A 12812-nucleotide genomic window follows, 5' to 3' on the forward strand; every position below is an offset into this window, starting at 1 on the left:
AGAAAAAACTGATGTTGTGCTCCCTCTCTAATGACACTGATGTCAAGGAGTAGTAAACCGTAATGTTCCTTTTTCCCTTTCCTTCTATCTATATCTCTGTGCTTTGTAGTGTACCTAGTAGGCAGCAGTCTGTGCTTCTTTAGAAATTTCTTTGCAGTAAGTGTATGCCACGGAAGATCACTCACATCATGAATATTTCTACTTCCTTCTGTGAACAGTTAAATTTTTCAAGTCCTTTCTTGATATAAGACAAAACTGTCTCTTTGTCTAGTTTAGTGAACATGTAAATTTTTCTGCTTATTTGAACTGCCTTATGTAATTTGTTAATCATTGTTGCTACAACTGTCTCATGACCATTGATACCTGTTTCAATGTAGGCTTACTGAAAGAGGTCAGGTCTATTTGTTGCCATTAGTTCTAAAATATTTTTACCATGAATGGGCTTCTGAACTATCTGTTTCAGACAGTTTTCAGAAAATGCATTTATTATTGTTCCACAGTATGCTGTATCACAGCCATCATTCACAAAACTGTAATTATCGCAATCGATTGTTGAATTGTTAAAGTAGCCTTCTAAGATGACAGTACTATTGGGGAACGTATAATTAATAAACTGAAGTTTTCTCTAAAACTTGCTAACATGGGTGGACCAGTAAAATCGGACGATTCATTGTTGCATAGTGCGTAAATAGTCTGTGGAACATTGTCTTGTTGTCGGTAAGACAGATTAAACGCATTACCAAAGTCACCATGGAGATTAAAAGCTGTTGCAGATTGTTAATGCGCAGAGGGATCATTGTTGTAATCTATAGCACAATATGTAAGAATTTCACTTTAGCGTTTCACATATAACGTAGGTTGATTTGTGCAGTGAAAAACATCACATGAAACATCATGACAGTCACCTTTTAATACCTGTTGTTTGCACTGGTATCATTTGAGAGATTGCTCCATTGTCATAGAAAGACAAACTGGAGAAATACGCTGATTAAGTTGTAGTAGCTGCTGTTGTCCATTGTGGGGTCACCACTGTGGGATTTCCTGGAGGAAATGCTTGCAGTGAAATGCTGGATGTAAGTTTGGGCTCTTATACTATGATTTATTACAACATGGAGATACATCCTGAATACATGTACACTGGACAGTTGTTCACGGCGAAATGAAAATACCAAAGGCAACCTTCTCACAGGAGTTCATCTACTAACCGAAGAGCCTATTTATCTTGCTATCGGTGGTGAGGTCCCCACGAACGGACGTGGCCAATTTCTTCCCCCATCTTTATCAAAAATGGTATCATCGTCAGAGGCAGGGTCATCAAACCTTAATTCTTTCTTCCTTTTGGCATAATTTCCCGGCTGATGATTAGTAGACACCCTTCCCTCCTGACCCTAATTTCATATTAGATTGCCTTCCATTAGGAGAACTCTCTTGGAGATCTTTTTCCCTGTGGGTTTTCGTCAGCAATACTCCATTCCTGTCATCTTGTTTTGTCACTGTTACATCACTTACAAATAAACTGACAAGCATTCTGCATGGCAGTCTTTTTTTGTAGAAGAAGCAGTGACTTTGAAAATAGGTTGCACTTGTGGTAGATTGTGAATTTCAGACACATTTCTCATGGTAGGTCGCTCAACACGCTCCCTTGTAGAACTCAATGATAGTCATGGCAGCTGCCTTCATCTTCTTAATAGAAAATAATTCTGGAAATATAAACTAACTCTAGGGATTAAACCAATAATCGGCATTTCTTCTGCTAATGATAGCAATTTCATCTTTATTTAAATCGTGCAATTAGCTAATTTTGTCTACAAGTTATTTTCAATCATATGTGTAACATCATGTATTACGTACTGTAGTTACCAGAATCTTTTACTTTACACATACAGACCCAAACGTAATATACCATAATCACATTACGACCAAATACACATCATAAACATTACAGTCTCACATTTCACATGTTAGCACTTTTTTTAAGTACTTAGAGCACAGTTACCAACATGTGACATGTGATGTATGTATTTAATGTGAGTTCAGTTCTACTGTAATTATGGAATATGGCATCTGGTTTTGTATGTCTAAGTAAAAGAATCTGATAATCACAATATGTAATATGTGGCACCACTGTGATTTAAATTGACTTCTGGTCGAAATTAGCTAATCACATGATTTAAATGAAGAACGTTTACATTACAGCCTACAATGGATGGCATTTTCTTCAGTAAAGTTCAGGATGACCCAAAAGTCTGTTAACATTTCAAAATGCACTCTTTCATGGTATTATGTACGTAGAGAGTTAAAAATCGACATGACATGGGGTTTTATTGAAATCAAAAACTGGTTCAAATGGCTCTGAGCACTATGCGACTTAACTTCTGAGGTCATCAGTCGCCTAGAACTTAGAACTAATTAAACCTAACTAACCTAATGACATCACACACATCCATGCCCGAGGCTTCAGACTGTAGCGCCTAGAACCGCACGGCCACTCCGGCCGGCACAAAAACTGGCAAAGAGATTGTGCTGGACAGAAACACATCACTGATGCTGCGTTGGAATCTGTATATAATAAACTGAAATAATTTGTAATATTTTCTTACTATCTGACAGTTGTAGAGATTCAAGTTTGACAGATAGTTTTGAATAAACAACTAGCTGTACAAATTAAATGTCTACAACTGTCAGGTAGCAAAAAATGTATCACAATATATGTGAAACAGCAAAATTTAATTACCTTAATATTACTACCAGCTATAGACAGCAATAATGGTTTACTCAAAGTTGACATATGTCCATCTACAATGTCAGGGCAGTAAAGCCGAGATAAGCTTCTATACTAAAATAAAATATCAAACTGTGTTCTGGTTTCCCATTCTCTGCATGAAACAGAAGTGTTTTCTGGTGTCCCCTCAGGTCGGTGTTATAGGTCCTCTGCTGTTCCTTGTCTCTATCAAAGATCTAGGACACAATCTGTGCAGCAGTCTTAGGTTGTTTGCAGATGATGCTACCTTATCCACCTAGTAAGATCTTCAGGATATCAAAACAAACTGCAAAACGACTTAAAAAAGACATCTGTGTGATGCTAAAATTGGCAATTGATCCTAAATAATGAAAAGTGTGAGACTATCCACATGAGTGCTGAAATGAATCTGTTAAACTTCAGTTACAAGATACACCAACCAAACCTAAAGGCTGTAAATTCAACCATATACCTAGGAGTCATAATTATGAACAACCTACACTGGATAGAACAAAAAAAATGTTGTGGGGTAGGCAAACGAAAGACTGCGTTTTATTAGCAGTACACTCAGAGGATGCAACAGATCTACTGAATAGGCTACCTACACTATGCTTGTCCGTACTCTTTTGGAGCACTGTTGTGCAATGTGAGATCCTTACCAAAGAGGGTTAACCGAGTACATCGAGAAAGTTGAGAGAAGGGCAGCACATTTCGTATTATTGAGAAATAGGGAAAACTGTCATGGACATGATGCATGATTTGGGACAGACATTATTAAAGCAAAAGTTTTTCTCATTCTGGCAGTCCTTCTCACGAAATTTCAGTCATTAACTTTCTCTTCCGAATGAGAAAATATTTTACTGACGCCGACCTAAATAGGGAGAAAGAACATAATAATAAAATCAGGGTTTGCACTGCAAGATATATGTGTTCTTATTTTATGTGCACTGTTCAAGATTAGAATAATGGAGAATAAGTATGAAAGTGGTCCTATGAATCCTTTGTCAGGTAGTTAAGAGTGATTTGCAGAATATCCATGTAGATATCCCACACACAAAGCACTTTCTCTGTCAGTAAATGCACCATTGTATGCGCTTCCAGATGAGACAGATTATGAAACATGTCAAAGGCTAAACTCTGAATGTGTTTGGCGACAAAGACTCAAAGCATATTACAAGATTTTTAACACCACAAAGATGTAGTTTGCAACCAGATTTCGCCTCCCATTAATGTGATGCACATCCATTGTAAACTGTGACATGAACTCTGCATGTCTACAGTGTCTAGGAGACCCTTTGGAGGTTCCTTTTGGAAAGAGTGCTGTTAGAGGACCGCCATTATTGTGAATGGAGAGATGTTTCGCTTCAAGTGAGTGTCTAAAGTGCCAGACAGCAGTGTACAACTCTCTGTTGACTATTCTCCAATTCTTCTGAATATCAGGTTGAAGCAGAGAAAAAAATGCTTATGGCTGTCAAGTGCGATTGCATTTTTGTACCATATGCAACAGAGAATCTTAGATGACCTCGTCACTCCTTCCTGAATTTGCTTGTCTGCGTTATTCTTTGCCACCACTAAATTTTCTAGTGTGAACTCTTGGGGTTTGGCTGCCATCGGTGGACCTGGTGCGGTGTGGGTGAAGTGCATAGTGTTGTGTTAGACTTTTCTCTTTGCTTGTCATTGATGCACTGCCAGGTAACTCGTCCAAAGTGTAATTCAAATTTCCTCCATACTCTACAGTTGTGATCACTACAACTGTCTACAGCGATCCATGGTTGATGTCCACAGCCAATATGAAATGGTGTGAGAAATCTGCCCCCAAAATGGAGTCACGAACATTCAATACAAAAAAATCCATCTAATTGTTTGTCTAGCTTGTGTCTAATTTCATGGCCCTCTTGCCATATGCCTTGATGACTGAATTGGTCACCACTGTAAAACGCAGAGGAGCCATCATACTGCTTGGTTTGAAATGCCTCGTTGTTAGATACTTAAGTCTGAACTTGTGTCCACAAAAAAACTCTGTTCGTTAATAGGTGTCCAACAAAGAGAACTGTTGTGATTCTGGATGAATTTTTAAAACCAATTCTTTGAGGATTCTTACCATGCACACTACAACCACTGGTCATATCACGGAAATAAAATTATAATTTCTCGAATTTGAGATTCTTGCAGGCAGGTGTGAAGGTAATGCAATGATGCTGTGTGTTTATTAACTCAGTGTTAGGCACAGGCTCAAATGTATGCTGTTGTAACCCGTATTTTGCTGTGTGGAAAAAAAGGCTATTGTCCCATTATTCTGTACACTAGCGCTGAGAACCCCTAACATACTTACCATGACAGTCACGGCAGGAAAGTGGGCGAGACACGACTTGAAAAAGGAGCGTGATGGCCTATAGTGCTCATTACATGCTGTCGAAAGGGTTTGAGTATTTGCAAGGGGCCTTGACCTTGTGCGCCCCATCTCCAAAACGTAGGTGAAACCAGCACCAGTAAACCCTCCCTTATTTGTCCTGTTTTATACTGCTTTGTCAGGTGTTGATGCCCTCTATTTGTTTTCTTGTCCTCCAAATGTTGCCCGATCTGTAGTGCAGTGACTTGTGCACCAAGAGCCTGAACGCTCTCTGCCAGCTATTCTGGGGAATTCGTCAGTGCTTACAAAAGAGTGCCTGGTCCAGGCCCAGTTTGTGTAACTGCCCCTTAAGTGTCTGAGTTGGGCCTGCTAGCCATATCAGTTCTAGCCACAGTGCTGATTTTTAAACAAGCTGCAACGGCTTCTGACAACACTGTTAGAGTCAATTCTGGGTGGTTGGATAGGTTGGAAGTAAAGGGACCAAACTACAGGGTGGTCAGCCCATTTTTCGTCGTGTAAACAGCTCTCAGGTTGTCTGTAGCTGGTATCATTCCCTTAAGACTTTTTAACCAAAGCATTCTGAGTGGCCTCTCAGGCAACAGAGCTGAACCTGCCAGTGAACGAAGTTGTAGCAAGAGTTGTTTGAGTGACTTGCTTCCCAAGTACTCGTCCATTAATAACCTCTGTAAACAATATTCCAGCGTAGGGGCGAACTGCTTGATTGGGCAGTTTTTGAATGTCACATAACTATATGTGTGTAAAATCTCCTCCGCGTTTACAATCTGTGAATCATTTATATCTGCTATGGCGCAGTGAAATTGAGCCGTATAATCGTGAACACCATGTTGGCAGAAAATTCTTATAGCTTGCGTGAACCAGGGTTCTGGTCTAGATGTCAAGAACGCCAGCAATTCAATTTGATGTACAGTCCTATCTCGTTCAGGAAACGCATGACTCGGAGATTGCTGGACGGTGGAAGTTCCTGCTACAGCGAGGTGTAGTGTTCGCTATGCCTCGTTCGCGTCCTCCTCCTTAACGTTGCCGTTTCCAAGTTGATCCGTCACTTTCCCGTGTTTCTAATCGTGTCACCCTTGTAGAGTTTAAAGAGTATTGTGATGATCCAGAATGAAGGGACATACAGCTTGTTAATAAACACTTTTAATACACTCAAAATTTACCCAATACAATGTTGCTAGGTCAGAAGTTAACACTTCAAACAAAATGCTAAGAGTTAACGAAAGACAATCAGCTGTTTGTTATTTTCTGGTCGAGCTGCTGGTCACTACGAAATTAATGTATCCATTGGATTGGCCATTGAGACACACATTCTGCTAAAATATGTGCTTGAAGTCTGTTTATAAGAAGTTATTATCACAGCAGGAGACAGTTATCCTTTTAATAGGATAATCAAAAAGACGATACCACGCAGAATATTTATCACGAGCGAATTAATATCCAAAATGCAGTCTGATCGCTCACACTGCCTTGTGCTTGGAAAACAAAGTGCAGCTACGCCGCCCCGTAAGATTTCGGCCTCTCGTTACCTACCGATAAAAATGTGTAACAGTATTAATGACATACATTTCTCCAAAGGATCCTATACGTCAACCGCATTTCTAATCAGTATCACAATACTTCGTTATGTTTTAGTTCGCTCTGGGGCGTTTATTACATGTCACCATGGCAACGTAGTAGTAGTCAAAACAGCAATCACTTCCCGTTTGTATTATTCGTCGGGTTGAACAAATGCTTTATTTTGTCGATATACACGACTTGTTTATTTCTTTCAGGGAACATTTAAATAAAAATATCTTAGCTCTGAAATTTCATTGATACCGTTATTAACTGTGTATAAGCGCAAAGTTTTTCCATGACAGCAATCAGCTGTTTACTGCGTGGTGTTCCTGCCATTGTTCTGCACATGATAACAGTAATTTGTTGTCCTTTCGCAAAGCGATTTTGCCATAGCTCTACGATAATGCACGAACGTGGAAAAGATTAGAAATTCGTTTCTAAGCACAAATGAAGGCTCCTGAAGTAATGGCAGCTGGAAGAGGGGTCATAAGTTTGCGATTCAATCAGGATCAAGGTTTGTTTATAATGTGACAAGGACTTGCATTACCGTGCATTTTTTTGCCTTGAGCAGAAATGATTTCTTATCTTCAAATTAATTTTGTAGTAACAGAAACACAACACGCGTGGATTGCGCGAGATTGGTTAAAATTAGAATGACACATGTTTGTTTTTCAGGATGTTTCACCTGTTGTATGGAAACAGGATTGCGTATTTACAATGTAGAGCCCTTAGTAGAAAAAGCTCACCTGGGTATGTATACACGTTTTTATTATAACCACAGAAGCGAATTTTTTTACAAATTTTAGTAACAGTTTAAACTGAATTGTAGATCTGGATCTTGTCGGGAGTGTTTGTTCCTGCGAAATGCTTCATCGGACAAACCTGTTAGCTATTGTCGCCGGGGGTCCACGACCTAAGTTTGCCGAGAACACCGTTCTCGTTTATGACGACGCCTCCAAGAAGTTCATAATGGAACTTACGTTTCCTGCTAGGGTGCTTGCTGTTCGTTTGCGGAGAGACAGGTGATAATTTCCTCATATTCACTATTTTTTAAACTTTATGAGATTGAGAAAAACATCATAACTCTGTAGATAATACTGTATTTTCCGTGTGAAAAGGTTTTGTGGAAATGCTCGCCTTTTGTACATATACAATTTGAAAAAAAGGATGTAATTTAGTGCAACACTCTTCATTAGCTGGAAGATGTGGAAAGTAATTGTTGATATTTTTACCTTTCATTTCATTTTTTGTTTGCGGGCAGATGAGGTAATCTAAATTACTTCTTAAAAGATATCATTCTTGCACTTCCGTGCCACATAGGCTTATGGTCTTCGTATAATGAGAGACAGCCTACATCTTTTTGCATTTTAATTTCTCAGGAATGTTCAAACAGATGTGTATGTTTTCAGTTTTTCTGGACATTACTGGTCTCTTATTGCATGTACATTATCACTTTTTTTATTGCTCCAGTTTAGCCCCAGTTAATTTGTAAATATCTCATAACAGTTTGTATTGTCATTCAGGAAATGAAAGGAGAAAATATTTTTCTGATACCACAGGACAGTAAGTGACATTAGTAACCTTGTTTATCTTTGCTACCACGAGTGCATAAAATGTGTTGTTACAGGATGGCGGTTGCTACCTGTAATCAAATACATGTATTCACCTTCCCGCAACCTGCTCGACGCCTACTCACTCTAGAGACCAGGGACAATGAACGTGGTATATGTGAGATGAGTCCGATGGCTACGAGTGAACGACAACTGCTTGCCTTCCCAGGTCACAAGCTTGGCAGTGTCCAACTGGTGGTTAGTAGAAATAAAATATGTTATAGGTCTTTTCCGCAGAATTGTTGTTGTCATGTGTAGAATGTTGACTGACATTAGTAGCTATATCATGTTTATTTTTTGTTAGCTTCAGTTTGTTAGGAATGTAAGTGCTCAGACTTCTGCAGACTCAGGTAGTTGACTTAAAACATGTCTGAATTTCATACCATATCATAATGTAAAAAACTATATTGGAGAAACAAGTGTTTTGGTCACTGTAACTGGCCGAAACATTGGTTTCTTCAGTGTAGTTTTACATTATGAAGAGGTATGCTACAGAGAAAACTTGTTGGGAATGGTTTATGTTGTGCAAAGAATGATTTGCTTTTCAGTTATCCCCAGATTTTAGTCTGGCACTTTCAGATGTCCCTTTACAGAATATAAAGTAAGTTAAAAAGATTTTGTAATAAAATGTTGTAATAGTTGAGATCACAAGTAAATAACATTGAGTGATGGCTAGTTTCAGCTGATTATACTGCCATCTTCAGATCTGGGATATTAGAAGAAAATTGTACAAAAGGCAAAAGGAGTTATGAAATCCATAATAATGAAGACAAGATGACAAATACATACTAATTAAAAACATTATATTTTGTCTGCTCATAAAATAAGACTAAGACACAAGGAGCAAGATCTGCATCACAGTAGATGCTAATTTTAGAGCCGTTTCTCAGTAAAATAAAGGTATACATCATTGAGATAAAACATAAGATATACAAGACCTAAGAAATAAATAGAAGGCATCAGTATGCTATAAAGCACACAGAACCATAAATCAAGCAAAAAATATGTAAAGTACAAATCCAGCGTATGAGTTGGCAATACAGTATTTTGCATACAAAATTGTTGCATGAGTAACTTGTTAACCAAAGCATCAAGTACAGCAATGCTAGATGGTCTAGCAGAATGTGGCCACACATGCTGTTGTGTGTTTCATTTTGTATTGATGTCTTCTATTTATTTCCTAGATCTAGTGTATGTAATATTTTATGGTGGTGGCATATGCTGTTAGCTTACTGAGATGCAGGAGTGTCCACTGTGATGCAGACACCACACCTTAATCTCATCTTATGAGTAGGCACAATACAAGTGTTTATAATTGGCATGTATTTGTCTTCTTGTCTGTATCATTAGGGATTTTCTACTCCCTTCTTGTACCTCACTTTAGTGCAATTTTCTATTTTTATTTCAGATCTGAAGATGCTGTGTAATCAACTGAAATTTGCCATCACTCAACATTCAGTGCTTGCATTCTTAAGATTTTATTAAGAATTCTTTTAACTTTTTATAAAATATTAGTTCACTTATGTCCTTCCTGACTACATCAGGAATTAACAGCATTACATAATATTAAACTGGGAATGGCCCTGTAGTGTGCAATTTATTTCTCTGTTAATTGTCACCAGTCTGTATTGCATTGTCAGGGGAGTGTAATACAGATGACCAGTTAGTATCTTAGACTATTAACCGTGATACCCCTGTTTGAGATTATTATCGCTTCCTATATATGAACATGGAGATTACTTTTATCACATTGGCAATCAACTGGAAATCTGAAAAATGGCTATAAAATCACAAACTTGAATGAGTAGTCCCTTCATTCCTCTGACTGAAAAGCGATTTGTGTGCTAATAATTTTTAATATGCAGAACAAGGCCTAAGTTCCCATTTTGGCCTGTTATATTTCAGATCTAATATCTGTCATGCTGGATTAAGTGTCCTTAAATTTGCAAAGTGGCTTCATTATATATTTGGGAACTATTTTGCCAAACGAAAAAATAAACATTGCATGACAGAGGACAGAAACATACTCTTATAATTAATACATTTTTTTATTGGATTGTTGTTAAATATACTGCCATACAGGCTGGACTGTTTAGAAGGATTTATGTTGTAACTTGGGAGAGGGGAGAGGGGGTGGACAAAGGGGGCAGGACTACATAAATACAGTGCTAGAGAAAGCTGACTCGAGTGAAGGCAGGGGTCTCTCAATGTTACACTGTGTGTTTCAGGGGAAGGCAGGTGTACAAAGGTGTGGACGACTTGGCAGGGTTGGGGGGGGGGGGGGGGGATACAGGATATATGGAGAGGGAGAAAACTGCTGAGAAAGTGATTCAGGGTTCGCAGACCTAGAAACCCAAACCAGACTGAGCAAGGGAACAGTGACAAATTAGGATGCCTTTTTGTTGGGGAGGGGCGACAGGAGAAGGCAGGTGAAGACAAGGAGAGGTAAGTGCATGATGGGTACTGTAGCTTATGGAAATTGAGACATGGGAGATTTTGCTGGATAGCAGGCAACCAGATCAGCTTGTTGTACTACTAGGTGGTGAAACATGCTTAAGGCCACAGTTTGGCAACATTTGTTCATGAGGGTGGATGGCTGATTGGGAGTCAAGCCTCAAAAAAGGCCAGCTGTAGTGTTGCTATAAAAAGTGCCTGTGTTCATGGATGGCTTTTCTTTATGATAGAATAGGACATATCAGTGACAGGACTGTACTACAATATGCTGAATGGCTGCACAGGGCAATTTGTGGCTGTGGGAGCCAGATTGGACTAGGATATTTTGTAGGTTGTGTGGATGGTGAAACAGCACTTTGGGAGAAGTGGAAAAGATTTTGGGGCATGGTGGAAGGCAGTTGAAGCTCTGGCGCATGATTGGTTAGTCTACTCCAAAGGATAAGACTTCAGTGTAATGGAAGACAGCTTTCTCAGCACCGCAGTTTTTCTGACAACAGGTGGAAAGGATGTATGGGAGAGTCTTCTGGCATGGAAAGGATTGTAGGGATCAAAATGGAATATTTGTTGATGGTGATCTTAATATGCACTTATGTTTTATGGAGGCATCAGATAGGTGGAAGTAGACTAACAAGGAGATGGATTATTGAACTAAAGATCACACACTGAAATGGATGTAGGTAAAGAAATTGAGGTTGTGAAAGAATAAAAATGGTACCAACAAACAGGATGATTTCAGATGCTTGGGGAGAGGGGGGGGGGGGGGGGGAAGTGGATTTCGGAAAGTATGGTTATTTGCTCTTTCTCATTGCATAGCAACTAGTTGCCACTAATTTTCACTTTCACACGCCTATTATTTCAAGGATGAGACTGTATTTTCCATGTTCTGTGACTTTTGTTTTGGTCAAATGTTTACCTACATAAATATCTGATAAACAGTCTAATTGTTGAAAGTTCACATAGTATCATCAAGCTGAAATTTTCTGTTGTTACAAGTGGCAGAAAGGTGTTATTATTGTAGTGGTCAATGAAATCGGTAGCCTATCGCGTTGAGACGGTTGCTGTAAAAGTGTGCCAAGTTTTTCTGTAAAGTTATGAAATAAGGATGATTTTTACAATATTGTCTACCATGAGGGGTGATTTCCGAAAGTACAAGAATGTGTAAAAGCAAGAAAGCTGCTAAAGTATGGTGTAATTATGATTCATGATACTCTATGTCACAAATTACCATGTAGAAAAGTATGCTATTTGAAATACTTTCAAAAAAATTGGCAGGGCAGCCGGTACTAAATTAGTAAGAAGAAGAAGGAATGTTGAAGCAAGGTATCTTGAAGGCTGCACACTGGAGATTTCCATTCACTAGATTGGGTATTAGATATTTGGTGAAAGGCAGAACAGAGAAGAAATTTTCTGTTTACTAGAGGAGGAATGGTCACATTTATTCCTCAAGAAGCAGATGATCTCTCTGTTTGCCTAAGTGAAAATGTTAACAGCTTATGTGGAAGTGAACAAAGTGACAGTTAAATAACGTTCATTATCTCAATCCTTATCACTTATTCATAATGCTGGATACCCTTAAAATGTGTTATAAATAACAAAAATCAAATAGAAAGAATGTAGAATTAAAAAAAAAAGTCTGTTTATGTCCAAATTCCTCCCACATACTTTGGATAGAGATTAAAAACACGTGTGCCTGGAATCATCCAAATACACTGAGTAATTTCTGTCATTTTGTTTGTCTTTCTCAGGAAAATATAGGTACACACAGAATTTCTCTGGTTCTAGGATATTTTGTTCATTATGTGTTTGCCACACCACTTCTGTAACAAACAATGCAATCTAACTTAACCTATGCAAGTTACTGTGAAAATTACCTCAGATCCATCTGAAATCACCCTATTTGATGGGACATACCTATCGTGGGTTCTGATCTTGAGGATACTACCTGTGAATCTGAGACAAATGGGGAATTTAAGAACATATGTTAACAAAGAGTATTCGTCTATGGGGTCCATAAATATACTGGCTCATGGAAGGAAGATTAAGGTTTAATATCCTGTCGGTGATCTGATGGTAATTGCATACT

General features: G+C 38.5%; 1 protein-coding gene across 1 annotated transcript in view; it reads left to right on the forward strand.

Moving 5' to 3' along the window:
* Window positions 1-6738: 6738 nt before the first annotated feature.
* The window catches only part of LOC126281169 (WD repeat domain phosphoinositide-interacting protein 4-like), a 39295-nt gene continuing 33221 nt past the window's right edge, over window positions 6739-12812 (forward strand). The window contains exons 1-4 of the mRNA XM_049979848.1: window positions 6739-7179; window positions 7341-7415; window positions 7495-7687; window positions 8293-8473. Coding sequence (XP_049835805.1) covers window positions 7113-7179; window positions 7341-7415; window positions 7495-7687; window positions 8293-8473 — 516 coding nt within the window. The 5' untranslated portion in view covers window positions 6739-7112. The remainder of the gene's footprint in view (window positions 7180-7340; window positions 7416-7494; window positions 7688-8292; window positions 8474-12812) is intronic.

This window comes from Schistocerca gregaria, chromosome 7, assembly GCF_023897955.1.
Source record: "Schistocerca gregaria isolate iqSchGreg1 chromosome 7, iqSchGreg1.2, whole genome shotgun sequence".
Taxonomy (NCBI): Eukaryota; Metazoa; Arthropoda; class Insecta; order Orthoptera; family Acrididae; genus Schistocerca; species Schistocerca gregaria.